Source organism: Copadichromis virginalis, linkage group LG12, assembly GCF_057382275.1.
Source record: "Copadichromis virginalis isolate Kocher_CV1m ecotype Utaka linkage group LG12, C_Virginalis_male_GT1.1, whole genome shotgun sequence".
NCBI classification, from domain to species: Eukaryota; Metazoa; Chordata; class Actinopteri; order Cichliformes; family Cichlidae; genus Copadichromis; species Copadichromis virginalis.
The window spans coordinates 2,303,193-2,318,944 of NC_140629.1; the positions used below are offsets into that span (position 1 = coordinate 2,303,193).

A 15,752-nucleotide genomic window follows, 5' to 3' on the forward strand; every position below is an offset into this window, starting at 1 on the left:
CAACACCAAGAAAGGCACAGTGGGGGGGACTGTGGAGAAGGCAAACGAACTCAACAACTTCAACAGGTTTGACCAGCCCACAACCCCCCCACCCTCACCTTCACTACAGAGTCCAATCCCCACTCTCCTACCTCCCTCGCTTCCCCCCCTTCCTGACACCATGACACCCCCCTCCTCCAATCCCTCTCTCAGCAGCAAGACATCTCCCCCCCTCCCCTCCTCCCAAACATCTCCCAGTGTCACAGTGGATCAGGTCAGGAGACAACTGAGGAAGCTTCGCCCCAGAAAGGCAGCAGGCCCAGACAAGGTGTGTCCTAGGATGCTAAAGGCGTGTGCTGCTGAACTTGGGGAGCCGCTACAACGAGTCTTCAACCTCAGTCTGCGACTGGGGAGAGTGCCCGCCCTATGGAAGACATCCTGCATCGTCCCGGTCCCCAAAAGAACCGGCCCAATGAGCTGAATGACTTCCGACCGGTGGCACTGACGTCACATCTTATGAAGACTCTAGAGCGGCTCTTCCTCAACCTCCTCCGACCACAGGTACAACATGCCCAGGACCCACTACAGTTTGCATACAAGGCGGGTGTCGGAGTGGAGGATGCCATCCTGTACCTCCTACACAGAGCCCACTCACACCTGGATGGGGGAAAAGGCACGGTCAGGATCCTGTTTCTTGACTTTTCCAGTGCCTTTAATACCATCCGGCCCTGTATGCTTCAGGAAAAACTGAACAGGATGGAGGTGGACCCCTGCCTGGTGGCTTGGATCTCCGACTACCTCACCGACAGACCACAGTACGTCAGGCTGAAGGACATCACGTCTGACACAGTGGTCAGCAGCACAGGAGCACCACAGGGAACTGTGCTGTGCCCTCTTCTCTTCACCCTGTACACCTCTGACTTCTGCTACAACTCTGAATTATGCCACATTCAGAAGTTTGCAGACGACACGGCCATCATGGGGTGTATCTGGGATGATCAGGAAGAGGAGTACAGAAGTCTGGTGAGGAACTTTGTCGCATGGAGTCACACAAACCACCTGCAACTCAACACCTCAAAGACTAAGGAACTGGTTGTGGACTTCGGGAGGTCCAGAGAAGGTCCACTGCCGGTTCAGATAGAGGGGGAGGAGGTGGAGGTGGTCAACAAGTACAAGTACCTCGGGCTGTGGGTGGACAATAAACTGGACTGGTCATGCAACACAGAGCACCTGTATAAAAAAGCCCAAAGCCGACTGTACTTCCTCAGGAGGCTGAGGTCTTTTAACATCTGCAGGAAGCTCCTGAGGATGTTTTACCAGTCGGTGGTTGCTGGAGTACTTTTCTATGCTGTGGTGTGCTGGGGGAGCAGCACAGCAAAGAGGGACTCATCCAGGCTGGAGAAACTGATCAGGAGGGCTAGCTCTGTGGTCGGCATGAAGCTGGACACTCTGGTGACAGTGGCAGAGAAAAGGACATTAAAGAAACTGATGGACATTATGAACAATGCTGGGCATCCTCTGCACACGGCCATTAACAACCAGAAGAGTCTGTTCAGTGACAGGTTGCTTCTCCCAAAGACAAGAACTAACAGACTTAAAAACTCCTTTGTCCCACACGCCATCAGACTGTTTAACTCCTCTCTGGAGGGGAGAGGGAGGGGAAACAGGAGGACAAAGGAGGGGGGAACAACTAAGCTGTAGTGCCTCTTCACCTCACTGTACAATACCTTTTGTGCAATACTTTTGTAAATAGTCAACGGTGCAATAGACTCAATACTTGAAATGTGCAATTCACTTGTATTTTTATTTTTATTCCTATTTATTCTATTTATCCCCTTCGTATATTTTATTTATATTGTCTCTGTATTTATATATATGTGTGTGTGTGTGTGTGTGTGTGTGTGTGTGTGTGTGTGTGTGTGTATATATATATATATATGTATATATATATATATATAATATTCTGTAACTCTGTAACTTCTGTCGGTGCTGTGCTTTTTTGGAAATCGAATTTCCCAGAGGAACCCACCCGAGGGATTAATAAAGTTCTATCTAATCTAATCTAATCTAATCTAATCTATATCTCGCCATGATATTTGGCGTCGATGCACATTGTGCTGGTTTGGAGGCGTTCCCCCACGTTGCTGGAGCAGGTGGGTTTGGCTGGTGTTGATTCTGCTACTGATTGCTGTATCTCAGCCTCCAGATCCATAGATCTTACCAATATTTGTCCAGACCTCACCTTGGTCTTGGTGGTTTCTCTGTTCTTCTCTGCTATCTGATGTTCCAGCATTTCTTATGTCAATTATTCCTTTTCTTGCAATATTGATCCAGTCTTTGACACATTTTCACTCTTTGGATCGCCTCGTCTTCCAACTGTTGTTCCAGTTGGTCAGTTTCTCTCTGTTTAACTGCTAAATGCTCCTGGACTTGCTTCAGTGTAGTTTCTTTCTGTCTTGTCTCTTTGATGAGGTGAGTTCATTAATCAGGGATGCAGAAGCAGAACCATAGGTGTGGCCTCTGCAGCAGCTGGTCCAGTTTCATTAACACTCTGGCTTTGTGTTGTGTTTTCTGATCCATCAACACATTTTTTTAGGTATTTACAAATTACTAACTATGTTGTCAGAGTATAAAAGACTTATATGTTTTCCAGAAGACACCGGATGTTACACACTTCTGTTGGGCCGCCAGACTAAAAAAACCTGGTTGCTATTTTGTTATTCTCTGAGACTAACTCTGATAAATAATCTATTAAGATATCCTGGTCGGGGTCTGGGCTGTTGGGCTTCCCTGCTGCTGCAGTACCGGGGGCGGTCTGCTCATCTCCACCCCAGAGGACAGGGAAGCATCTCCTGGGTCTGGCACAGATCGCCCCTCTGGGGGAGATGGTGCCTGGATCTGGGAGTACAGAGTATGTTTGGAGGAGTGTGAGTGTGTGTACAGTGTTCATGTCTGTGTCTCCATGTTGGCTGAGTGCTGAGTATTCCTATATGTGTGCATGTTTGTGTCTGTGTGTGTCTGTTTGTCTAAGTTTATGTGTCAGGTCAAGGGTTAGACTCCACCTCTGAGAACATCTCAGGCCCCGACAGGTGGGGGGCCTATTTTCCCCCACCACACTCCCTGCCAGTGTCTGATGCCCCCACCCACTGGTGCGTTGGTGGTTCTTGGTGTCCGAGGCTGGGTGCTCGGGTGTGTACTGGTTCACTCTTGGCGGCTGCTTGGCGGGACCTTGGCTCAGTCAGACCCCTTCCAGGGTGTGGAGGCCCCTTGGATCTCGGGTCTCTGGGCCCGGGGCTCAGTCTGCTCTGGCGCAGCCAGCTGCCAGCACAGTCTGCTGCCTTGTTACCGAGGATCCCTGTGGCTTCTGCACTGTAGCTCCTTGGTAAGCCAGATGTGCTACCAGATGCTCATGCAGTGCAGTTAGCTTCTTTAGCCAGACATGAATCATGTCAGGGCCCGGTGGTGTTCGACTCTTTATGCTTGAGATTCTTTTTTGGATGTCTGCACTGGATGGCTACTAGATGCTGGGTCTATCTGTCTCTTCTACCCTGTATAGTGACATTTTTTTTCCCATAGTATTATTGTTCTTAGTTTATGCTGCATCCATTTATTCATTCATTTCTGCCCTGTCCACTCAGTGTAACTTTTTTAACACTGTATTTTCAGGTATGTTAGCGTAATTAAAGATAAGGCCCGTTTAAACTCATTAGACTCCTCTCCTGTTTATCATTGAATCACTTTTAAAAATTTTAATTCTCTAACATTTCCTGTGACATCACTTTTAGTAGACTACAAATGAAATACAGCTTAGAATTGTGACCTTAGTCTCCTGTTACTGTGTTAACCAGTGACTGGCATTAATTGTAGCAAGAAACCACTCTAATAATGTTCTCCATTATTTTGAAGGATCTCGCGATGGGAACAGATGCAGAAGGTGAGAAGATCAAGGATCCCATGAGGCTCATTGTCCCCATTCTGCTGGATGCCAATGTCAATGTGTCCGACAAGATCCGCATCATCCTGCTCTACATCTTCCTTAAGAATGGTCAGATATCCACCGTCATCCTGTTTTTAGTTTTTATCTATCGGATCACCTGCAAATGAAAGACGGGCAGCCCACTACCAGTCTTTCAGTTTTATCCTTAGACAGTGTCCTATTGCTACAGTTTAATTTTTCATACGTGTATTCTCAGGTTTTGATTTATTTTCTTTTGTCAATTCATTCTTTTTTTCTAAACATGCATGTTCCCATGCGTGTGAATTGCATGTTTGGACCGGGTATTTGTACTGCATGCATTTGTGTGTCTCACTGTGTGTGTCAGGTGTGACTGAGGAGAACCTGTGTAAGCTCCTGCAGCATGCTAACATCCCACCGGAGGACAGTGACATCATTTCCAACATGGCCCACATGGGTGTTCCCATTATCTCTGAGGTGAGCAAATCTGCCAACAACCTCAATAAATAACAAACAAATAAAAGCTAAAAGCATTTGGAAATGTTACTACTGCAGCTTCCTGCATCAAAATGTCTCAATGCTGCAAAGATAAGACCACTGAATATTAATTTATTTAGTCAAAAGAATCTGAATCTCCAATTCATCCAGCCTATCCAGTGGAACACAGAGATTTAAGATAAGATAAGATAAGATAAGATAACCTTTATTAGTCCCACACGTGGGAAATTTGTTTTGTCACAGCAGGAGTGGACAGTGCAAAAGTTATGAGGCAAAAATTAGAATACAATAAGAATAAATACAGTACACAACTGTACAGAATAGAATAAAATAAAATACTATATACAGTAGAATAAAATAAAATAAATATACAATAAGATAAAAATAGAATACAAATACAAATACTATATACAACTGAGTAAAAATACAACGATGACAGAAAGGATTATTGCACTTAGTATTATTGCATATGTATGGATGTGTGTGCTTGATCAGTTAAAGTCTTTATTATGGAGTCTGACAGCAGTGGGGAGGAAAGACCTGCGAAATCTCTCCGTCCCACACCGTGGGTGCCGCAGTCTCCCACTGAAGGAGCTGCTCAGTGCTGTCACAGTCTGCTGCATGGGGTGGGAGATGTTGTCCATCAGGGATGACAGCTTAGCCGCCGTTCTCCTGTCACTCACCACCTCCACTGGGTCCAGAGGGCATCCTAGAACAGAGCTGGCCTGGGTCTGCTCTTGCCCCCTTCTGGTGGGACATACCTAAAACACCTCTCCAAGGAGGCATCCTTGCCAGATCCCTGAACTACTTTGACTGCCAATCTCGGATGGCTGAATTCCTCACCCTATCGCTAACAAAGAGGCCAACAGTTTCTGACATTTGTAACTACAGTCTCATGCTTTTGGTCACTACCCAGAACTCATGATGGTAGGGACGTAACTCGACTGGTAAATCAAGAGCTTTGCTTTTGTGCTCAGCTCTCTCTTTACCACGATGGACCAATGCGGTGCCCAGATCACTGCAGCTGTGTTCCCATTTGGACCCCGACTTGCAAAAGGCACTCCACGTTTTGCAGCTAAGGACCATGGCCTCAGACTTGGAGGTGCTGATTCTCCTTCCCACCACTTCACACTCGACTGCGAACTATCCAGTGAAGTCAACAAAGCCACATCATCTGCAAAAAACAGAGATGAGCTTCTGAGGCCACCAAAGTGCAACCGTCCACCACCTGGCAAAGTAATTCGATCCATAAAAAGTATGAATAAAACTGCTGGCAAAGTCCAACACGCACCAGGAATGAGTCCAACTTACTGCTGGCAATGTGGACCGAGCTCCAGGAATGGTTATGCAGGGACCGAATGGCCCATAGCAATGAGCCAGACACCCTACATTCCCAACCATCCCCCGCAGGATGAACTCTCCGGCACCCTGGCATAGTGTCTGAGTATCGTGATCCTCTGGTAGTTGAAGCTCACCGACTGGTCCCCCCTTGTTAAAAATGAAAACCACCATCTCAGTCAATCCAGTGGCACTGCTTCAGATCTCCACATGACATGTCAGAGGTGTGGGAGCCAACAATGCCCTACAACATCCAGAGCTTTCTAGGAAACCTCGTCCACCCCTTAGGCCTGGCTACCAAGGAGATGTTTAAAGAGGACATGAAACACATATAAAGGTTTATTTACATCAGAATGATGTCAGTACATAACGTTACGTCACCGGATTGGATTTGCATTAGTTTATGTTGGCTAACTAGTGACAGAACTGATAACTCAGTGGAAATCAAGGGGACTGAAAATCTGTTTAAAAGGATCACTTTTGTGCTGCCCCTGGCTGCAACAATGAGCTTTATGTTAAAACCAAGGATATGCTGTCCACTTTTTTGGCCCTTCATTGTTTGTTCGGCTGCACTCAAATGGGAAAATCCAGCTGTTTGCTCTAATGTTCGGTTTTGTAAAGGACTTTATGAATGAGGACGGTGTGGACGAGAGCCTGTTTGACTCAGTTTACAGGTGATTCACCGCAGCAACAAGCTGCAGTTAGAAACAGATTTTTCCTCATCTGGCCTAGTGCACTGAGCGACGCAATCAGCTTATGATCTTCAGCTTGATGCTTCCTTCACCTCCAGTATCCACCATGTGGTTCGGGGACAAGCATGAAGCTCCTTGCAGCTGCCTCGGCAATGAAGATGGAGAACATGGTTCCCAGCCTCCCTTGGAAAGCTGCCAAAGTTCTGCTGGAGGTGGAAGTTGAAGATCTCTGGAACAGGGTCAGATGTTCCAGAGATCATGTTTGGGTGTGTCGGGTCTGTTCAGCATCCTTCCCCGCCACCTGATTCATCTGGTCAATTGACACCTCAGCTGCTCTCGTTATCTGAGTGTAATCATATCACATCAGGTCTGTGGCCACATTTATTGTACAAAGTCACTCAGGTTCCTTCCCCACCAGAGGCGTGGCGGTCCATGTCCCGATAGCCGACTCAGGTAGCTGAGGTTTGGATCACCAGGGCGCACATTGCACCCGACCCCTATGACACCTCCTGCAGGTGGTGGGCCTACAGGACGGTCTGCAGAATGACTTTTTTTAAATTAAGGAGAAATAGGTCAACTATGATAGCCGTTTATTAAGAGTACCTTAAAAAGTATGAACATTTTAAAGAATAGTAATGTTTTTGGGCTGAACAAAAGTCATTTTTTGGTGCTCATGTGTCAACAGTAAAAACACTTTAGTTGAAAAGAGCATTTGTTCACAGGGCACCACCAAGAAAACCAAGAAGCCTGATCGCAAGGAACGGATCAGTGAGCAAACCTACCAGCTCTCCAGGTGGACCCCTTTTGTCAAGGATCTCATGGAGGTACTTTCCATCTGCTGTTGCTTTGTGTCAGTATTTAGGAAACAAATGTGTTAAACAGTATTTTGGGTTACAATTGGTACAGTTACAAATTGTTGCTACTTGCATGTCTTCCCACAGGATGCAATTGAAGACAAACTTGATCCCAAGCAATACCCGTATATTTCCCAGCGACAAGCATCTGCCAAAGCCAGTGCTCCATCAAGGTGTGTAGCTAAATACACATTTCAGGTGATACAAAATAAGAAGCTGATTGCCACTATCGTTGTTTCAAAGGGTCTACGTATACATGTGTAAAACTCTCAGGACTTTGGCATAAATGTTTGTCTGTTACTCATCATACAGTGCTCGCTATGGTAACTGGCACAAGAACAGGGGCCCCACAGAGGTGAAGACAGGGCCCCGGATAATCGTCTTCATCATTGGAGGCATGACATACAGTGAGATGCGCTGCGTGTATGAGGTCACCCAGGCCAATGGCAAGTGGGAGGCTTTGATTGGTGAGTTGATTTGACTGAGAATACTTATAGGAGAATTGGGTCATCTGTTAAGGGGCAATGCACATGTTTTATACAGGCGAATTGGTTTGCTCAACACAGAGAGTACTACTCATCTTTAGCATCCCTATAACTGAACTTAGAACGAGGTGATTTTGAAATTCATGCCACAGCTGCATCTTCTAGAAGTCTTAGATTAGTTTGAATCGCACTAATCTCCACCTCAAGGTCAGAGGTCAAGTTTTCTCAGAATCTTGTGAATGTTAAGAAGTAATTTAGGATTTTGAAATCCGTACCATACTATGAGGCTGACAGCTAGCACTGGACAAAATACACTTTAAAGTATTTTTAAAACTCTTGCGACTCATTTTTATCAAAAGCGCTCTGATCCGATCCAGGCTCTGCTGTGTCCTCTGAATCTGAAACATCACCTGGTTGTTTGGTGTAGAAACACTGACCTCTGTGGACACTCGAGCATTTGTGACTTTTCAGTAAAACCTTTGCAGAGTATTTGTTTGTGTCTCACGTTATTAACAAGCTTTCATCCAGCACTTGCTGAGCTTTGAGAATTTTGTTTCCTGTAGGCGCCACCCACATCCTCACCCCGCCAAAATATTTAAAGGAACTACAGCACCCAGACTTCTTGGACCCCAATGCCTCACCAGAGGGCGCCGAGGAGCCTCCTGTACAATAAAAGAACATCTGGAAGTAAATACTGAATGTCATTTTGTTCTTTGTGTACCTCTGTGTTTGCTGCTGTAGCCCTGTCCCCCACATCATTTGATGCCCGTGGTTTTCACAAACAGTCAGAATCTGTGTTTGTCAGTGTTTTAATAAATCGTCCTGCAGGTGAACTCGACTGTCACAGAGATCCTCCCTGTTCCTGCTGGATTTCTACCATCCCTTGTGTTTGACAGCTGTCTGAGGCAGGACTGTGTTCTGGTTGTAAAATGGCACGGGTTACCTGCAACATACCATGTAATCTTTGAAACCTGCATTTTGTTCTAGCGATAACGTAACATTGTTGAAAAACATTTTAAATTCATAGCACCTGTCAGTTACAACAAAGTGATCTTCTAGATAACATATACAAGGACCCAACACCTCCAGTAACACTGTGAGGAATCCTGTAGTGTGCATATTAGACAAATATGTAGGGCTGCTCTCTTCATTTGACTTCTTTTTATTTTATTCTGATCATTTTGCATCCTCACCTCTATAAAAACCATAGATTACAGTATTACATGATGCTGAATTATCCTTTCGTTCTTGATCGAGTAATGAAAACTTTACGGTGCATCCAGAAACTATTCAGAGTCCTTCACTTGTTCCACATTTCGTAATGTTATGACCTTATTCTAAAATGGATTCAATTCATTTTCACCTCAAAATTTTACACACAATCCTATAACGACGAAGGACAGTGGTTTGCTTGAAATGTTTGCAAATGTATTAAAAAATAAACAAAAATATAACATCTAATTAAGTATTTACAGCCTTTATCATGACACACAGAACTGGGCTCAGGTGCATCTGGTTTCCTCCAGACTCCTGTCAGATGTTTCTACAGCTTGTTTGGAGTCTACCTGTGGTAAACTCAGTTGACTGGACACCACCAACACTGGTCTGTATAAGATCCCACAGTTGAGAGTGCAGAGCACAAACCACACCATGAAGTTCAAGGAGTTCATGTAGACCTCCAAGACTGGATTGTATCGAGGCGCAGATCTGGGGAAGCGTACGGAAACGTTTCTGCAGCTTTGGAGATCCCAGTGAGCACAGCAGCCTCAATAATCCATAAATAGAAGAAGTTTGAAACACCTGGACTCTTCGTAGAGCTGGACACCCAGCCAGTCGGTGTAGAAGGGCCTTTGTCAGAGTGATCATCAGTTCTCAGTCACCTCCCAGCCTGAGCTCCAGCATTGCCCTGTGGAGAGAGGAGAACCTTTTAGAAGGACAACCATTTCTGCAGCACTCCATTAATCAGGCTTTTATGATAGTGTCCAGTTGGAAGCCACTCTTCAGGAAAATGGCCCGACAGCGCTCCTAGAGCTCGCAAAAAGGCAACCAAAGACTAAGACCACAGGAAACAAAATTATCTGATCTGATGAAACAAAGATTGAACTCTCTGGCCTGAATGCTAATACCATTACTATAGTGCAGCATGGTGGGGCCCACATTATGCTGTGGAGATCTTTTTGCCAGCAGGAACTGGGAGACTGGTCGTGGTCAAGGGAGAGATGAATGCAGGAATGTACAGAGACATTCTGATGGTAGCCTTCTGCAGAGATTGGGGTGAAGTGACAAATAACATTTGTGTTTGAATGGTCTTCAGTGTCCCAGAGCACAAACTTGAATCTGACGATCCTCCTCCAATCCGATGAAAGTGAAAAGGTTCTGCAAAAAAGTTTGTAGCATCAAGCTCATAGACTTTAGGTTGTAATTGTTTCAAGCAAACCTCTTTTACTTTGTTAATATGGGGTGAGGCATTATTTTAAGGTGAGAAATGAAGTTAATACATTTACATTTCCCCCATGAGTACTTTTATCACTACACATTTTACACTTTTAAATTTATATAAATACACACTGCATATCCTTCCAAGGCAGGTGATTATACTGTGTATCACGTGTTCTCTGAATCCACCATTATACAGGATTATATCAGCTCGGTAGTCCTATGAAAGCTACAGCAGCCACATAACAAAGTCTAAAAGTACAAAAAGTACCTCAATCATAGCAGGCTGTGTAAGTAGTTACACTCACTGGACATGTTATTAGGTGCACCTTGTCAGTTAGATGCTTTGTTAGATAAAAAACCTTTAATGTTAGACTCTTGTAAATATGAAAATAAAAAGCCATCACGTAGAATTGTCTGCACACTGCACCACCTATACAAAACAAAACAGGAAGTTAACGTCCTCTGAGGAAGTAATTACATAGACAACAACTCTAATGAGAAGATGATGACGTGAGGTGGTGGGAGATGACGTCTGGTGGTTAACAGAACAAATGCAATCAGTGCAATCAGTGTTTAAATATTTAATCAGCTTGGTGTCACCATTTATCCTGCAACATGTAATAAACTGAAACAAAAAAGCAGCTGAAGCAAAAACTGACAAAGTAATTCACACACTTGTTGCCATGGTGAAGTGCAGCAGGTTTACAAGAACACTTTACAAACTGCAGAATTTCAAAAATAACTTTTATTTTATGTGCTCTGTAACATATTTATATTCACAGCTATTACTTTTGAACAGGCGGATATGCTAAATCAATATTTCCAATTCATCATATTTTAGCCTTGGCCTACCCAGAAGACATCCTTTAACCATTAAAAGCAGAGAGGATGTCTCTGCTTTAGAGGTTGATAGATCAATCAGAGTTTTGTTTGATAAGATAAGATACCTTTATTAGTCCCACGAGTGGGAAATTTCATGTTTGTGAGGAGATTTTAGATGAAATTCTGAATTTAACAATGAGCCACTGAAGAAAAAGAAAAAGTTCTTTCTTTTCATTGAAGACTTGAGCAAACAGACTGGTCATACAGCATCTTGTGTCTTTCAGGGTCAACTGAAACCTTTACCCCTTCTCACCTTGTAAAAACCCTCAAAGACTTGGAGAAAGAAGAACAGAGCACTGCCTGTAGTACTCCATAAACTCTTACTCTAGATTCCCCACCCACTCACATGTCAGAGCCAAACTTTGTGTTGTGTACAAATCAGTTGTTAAAACTCCAAACATGGAAACTGCTAATCACGCTGGAGTCTTTGTTGTTGTTAACTCTGTATTGTGGGATTATATTTATTCATCTAAACAATAACAGCTCTATGAGATTCGGCATTATTGGAGCAAAATCTGGCACTTCTCATCTAAAGTAGTGCTTTTCATGTAGTGGTTGCCATGGCATACTGTAAAAATCATTAGCTTTATAATAACGTCTGACCTGGAAGCCGCCAACATAAATGTAGCTGTAGCTCCATCATTTACTAGATAAGTAGATGTGATAGTGATTGTTTGTTGTACACTGAGTATCATTTTTCCTTTTATTTGACCATAATGCTTGGTTTTTATTTTATAGTGGTTCTGTATGACTAGTTATCAGCTGTTGTTTGAAAAGAGATCGCAGTGTTATCACACATTTGTACTTTTTTGTCCTCATCAATAAACAGTACTTGCTACAGGTGGTGTGTTCAACTAATAAAGCGACTTCCATTAATCTCTCCTCTCTCTGTGAGTTTCAGAGGTTAAAAGACAGAACATGAACAGTATATGTTCATATATGTATATGTACATATATGAACATATACTGTTCATATATGTACATATACAGTACTGTGCAAACGTTTTAGGCAGTTGTGAAACATCCTGTAAACAAAGAACGCTTTCAGAAATATAAATGATTGTTTATTGGTCCTAAATGTATTGTGCAGCAGGACAACGACCCCAAACACACAGCAAAAATCATTAAGAACTCTCTTCAGTGAAAATAAGAATAAGAAGTACTGGAAGTGATGGTCCGGCCCCCACAGAGCCCTGATCTCAACATCATGGAGTGTGTCTGGGATTACATGAAGACCCAGAAGGATGTGAGGAAGATCTGTGCTTAGTTCTCCGAGATGTTTGGAACAACCAGCCGAGCTCCTTCAAAAACTGTGCACGTGCACCTAGAAGAAGACAAAGGGTGGTCACACCACATGTTGATATGATTTAGATTTCTGTTTGTTCATTTTGTTGATGGATGAAAATAAATGATCAACAATTTTATTTTGAAAGCATTCTCTGTTCACAGTAATTTTTCACACATGCATAAAAGTTTTGCACAGTAGTGTAAATACACAGTGCTTAATACATTTATTAGACCCCCACCCAGTGTGAGGTGTATGCCACAGCTGCCACAGTACTGGTAATCACCAAAGTTTTAAGCTTCTGTAATGGTTGATCCAGCAAAGTGCACAGACAATTCTAATGTGATAATGAAATTATGATTGTTATATTGTACTTTTGTAAAATTCAGAAAACAATAGTAAAGCACATTATAGTTTTTTCATCAAAATACCAAATGCTGCTAAACTGTTAATTTCTGATATAAATTGTATGAAACATTGTTTTTTGTTGAGTCCTCAAATGCTTGTTTTTCCTTGTTTTTATAAGAGGTGGTCTAATAAATATGTTAAGCACTGTAGTTATTCTGTTACATAGCAGAATACATGCAAATGTTGGTCACTTGACAAATCGAGAGGTGTGAAGAAGGACTGAACCTGTATTTTGATGCTCACATACATTATGGTCTTCAAGTTTGGTGTTGACCATAAGGACCAAATGCTTTGGCAATGTGACACTTTGATACTAATATTTGAAAATCTACCTTGAAAATATTTATTTTTTGCAATAGCAAACTCTTATTTATTCCTTATTTTTTTATTTCCACACAGAAACATGATATTATTTACACTACCAGACAAAGTGTGGACACGCCTGAGGTGCTTCAGTGCTTTTTCTTTATTTTTACCACTTTCTAGTTTGTATATACACACTGAAGATATGTGGAATTATATAGCAAAGAAAAAACTGTCATGTTGGTGCACAGCTGACAGCGTATTTAACAACTCATATTATGGCAAGAAGCAATCAGCAAAATAAAGAGACAGTCAATCGTTAAGAACTGAAGGTCAGTCCCTTTGCACTGTTTGAGTTTTGCATCTACAAAGGCGAAGAGGTGTGTTGACACCATGGACACTTTATCAGTGACGATTATTTCAGCACTTAGAAGTTCTGATCTGACTTCTCGCTCATTGCCAAGTCCCTGAATGGGAGCTTTGAAGCTTCCAGGCAGCTTGAGAAGAGAATGTTAAATGCTGCAGTTCAGCAGTTTACAGCACTGTGGGGGTTGATATGTCCGCTTCCTGTGCCTGTCTCAGGACTTTGCTCAGCATCTTAGATGCTTCTGTTTTCAGCATTTCAGCAGCTGGAAATGTGCAAACAAACATGGGAGTTGACAACCAGCTGATCATGGCTGCATGATCTCACTGCATCTTGACTTCATACCAGTTTCTCAGCCTCATGTTTAACATGCGTCAGGTTTTTCCTGGGCTTTGGTTTCTTTAAATGAACAGTCATGCTTGAAGTTGCCAAGTGTATTTCAGCCACAAACTGTGCAAAGAATAGAAAATGTGTGTCTTTCACACAACAGCTACAAATACAGAAAAGTCTTGATTTAAAACCCCACTGGGTAATCAGGCTCTTTTCATCCAGTGTGTTTTGGCCAGTGGTAAACTGCACAGGCTTCCAGCTGTTTAGAAGAAGCAAATTGGATTGTTTCTTTCTGCCAGAGCAGCAGAGTCGATATTTTCACTAAAACATCTCTTCAGTCTCATTGGAGGGCGGCAAAAAGGACTCAAACCCACGATTAGACATTTCATCTTGGTCTCTGTCTGAATCCACCATTGGTAGCATAACATTTAACAGTGTGGTGTCTGTGTTTCATCCTTACATTCCTATGATATGAAGTACTGGCTTCTATTTTATTTTATAAACATCATTGTTGCATCTTGTTTTCATTTTTCTCCTGTAGCTTTTGTGTACTTTTGGTCTTCTGTTGCTGCTTGTGACAAAACTTTGAAATGTCGGTTTTCTGAATCTGACAGCATGTCCGTGTACGTGCCAACGGGAGATCTGCGCTTTGTGCTGACATGTTTTTGTAGAATCTGTCGTTTACCTGCTCTTTAACCGTTTCCTGTGGTTTGGTTTGTGCTGTGGTTCATGCATTATTATTATTAATAATCATTAATTATAATAATTGTTATTATTATTATTATTAATGTCAGCAAATTAAAATGAACGAAAGGGCTGTTGTCAGCGTTTGCAGCCCTTCAGGGTGCCATTGGCCCAAAAGTCAGCCCTTCTGTGATTGGTTGGTTGCAGCTAATATAGTTACATTAGTTTATGTTAGCTAACTAGGGACAGAATCAATAACTCAGAGGAACACACTAAAGTCACACTCAGTCTCAACCAGTGACTATCTTTTATACCAGTGGTCCCCAAACTTTTTTTGCTAGGCCCCCTTTGTTTTACAACATTACAACAAGTGTTTGAACTAAAAATCACGAATGTGGGATCCTGTTTGTCCGTGAGTTAAACAGCCCAGCGCTGCTCACAGGGAAAACCAATCCTGCAGGGAGACCTACCTCGGCACTTGTGCAGGTGAAGCCAAAGGGAAGATTTGCTTCACCATATTTTCTAGTCTTTGGTGTGGAAGGAAGTTGGTTTGGAAACATATTCAGCGATGCTTCATCTCCTGCTTTGCGTTTGTGTGGGAGCCCCGTCAAAAACATGTCCGTTATGCCAGCAGTGTCTAAGCGTTCTTTTTTTTTCTTTTCATACCGCGCCCCCCCCCTGCAATGGCTCTGCGCTCCCCCTAGCGGGCGGGCCCCACACTTTGGGAACCTCTGTTTTATACAGTCATTGGTCTGAATCTGCTGAATTTGAATTCACCAATCAGGAGCAGCTTGTGTCTACTCAGATTAAGCTGTTTGGTTTCTCCCACCAAAACACAGAAGAATTTGCTGCTGAGATACCAAGAAACAAATGGTTGCCACGCACAGGTCCTACTGTCAACTTTCTCCACTTCTTCTGGCACAAGGATAGTGACGTCAGTGGCATTTTTGGCTGTCTCCTGCCGTGCAGCCTCCAGCCTACGATGAGCCATCAGAGAAGCAGCACAGAGGCATGGTGTTGATACAGTTAACTTTGTGGAAGGCATGTATACGTGGATGATGGTTTAGTGTCTGTACCATCTAAAGATGATGCAGCTGACCACTTGCAGTGAACAAAGAACTCACTTGCTGATTCAAACATCTGTCTACACAGCTTTGTGTTGAATAGACAGTCAGTTACAGAAGAGTTTTCTCTGGAGGACAGCTTCAGTGACCAAGGATCTAGATTTCAAAACAGAAGCAACACTAAGCCGTACC

General features: G+C 43.1%; 1 protein-coding gene across 9 annotated transcripts in view; it reads left to right on the top strand.

The window, feature by feature from the left end:
• stxbp1b (syntaxin binding protein 1b) overlaps positions 1 to 11,960 on the top strand; it is a 39,906-nt gene extending 27,946 nt beyond the window's left edge. For 6 of the 9 annotated variants that reach the window (XM_085474332.1, XM_085474334.1, XM_085474333.1 and 3 more), the window contains exons 14-19: positions 3,886 to 4,024; positions 4,302 to 4,411; positions 7,185 to 7,286; positions 7,404 to 7,489; positions 7,629 to 7,783; positions 8,365 to 11,960. In XM_085474332.1, coding sequence (XP_085330458.1) covers positions 3,886 to 4,024; positions 4,302 to 4,411; positions 7,185 to 7,286; positions 7,404 to 7,489; positions 7,629 to 7,783; positions 8,365 to 8,474 — 702 coding nt within the window. In that variant the 3' untranslated portion in view covers positions 8,475 to 11,960. The remainder of the gene's footprint in view (positions 1 to 3,885; positions 4,025 to 4,301; positions 4,412 to 7,184; positions 7,287 to 7,403; positions 7,490 to 7,628; positions 7,784 to 8,364) is intronic. The other 3 variants (XR_014923199.1, XM_085474330.1, XM_085474331.1) reach the window with 3 other exon arrangements.
• The last annotated feature ends 3,792 nt before the right edge of the window (positions 11,961 to 15,752 follow it).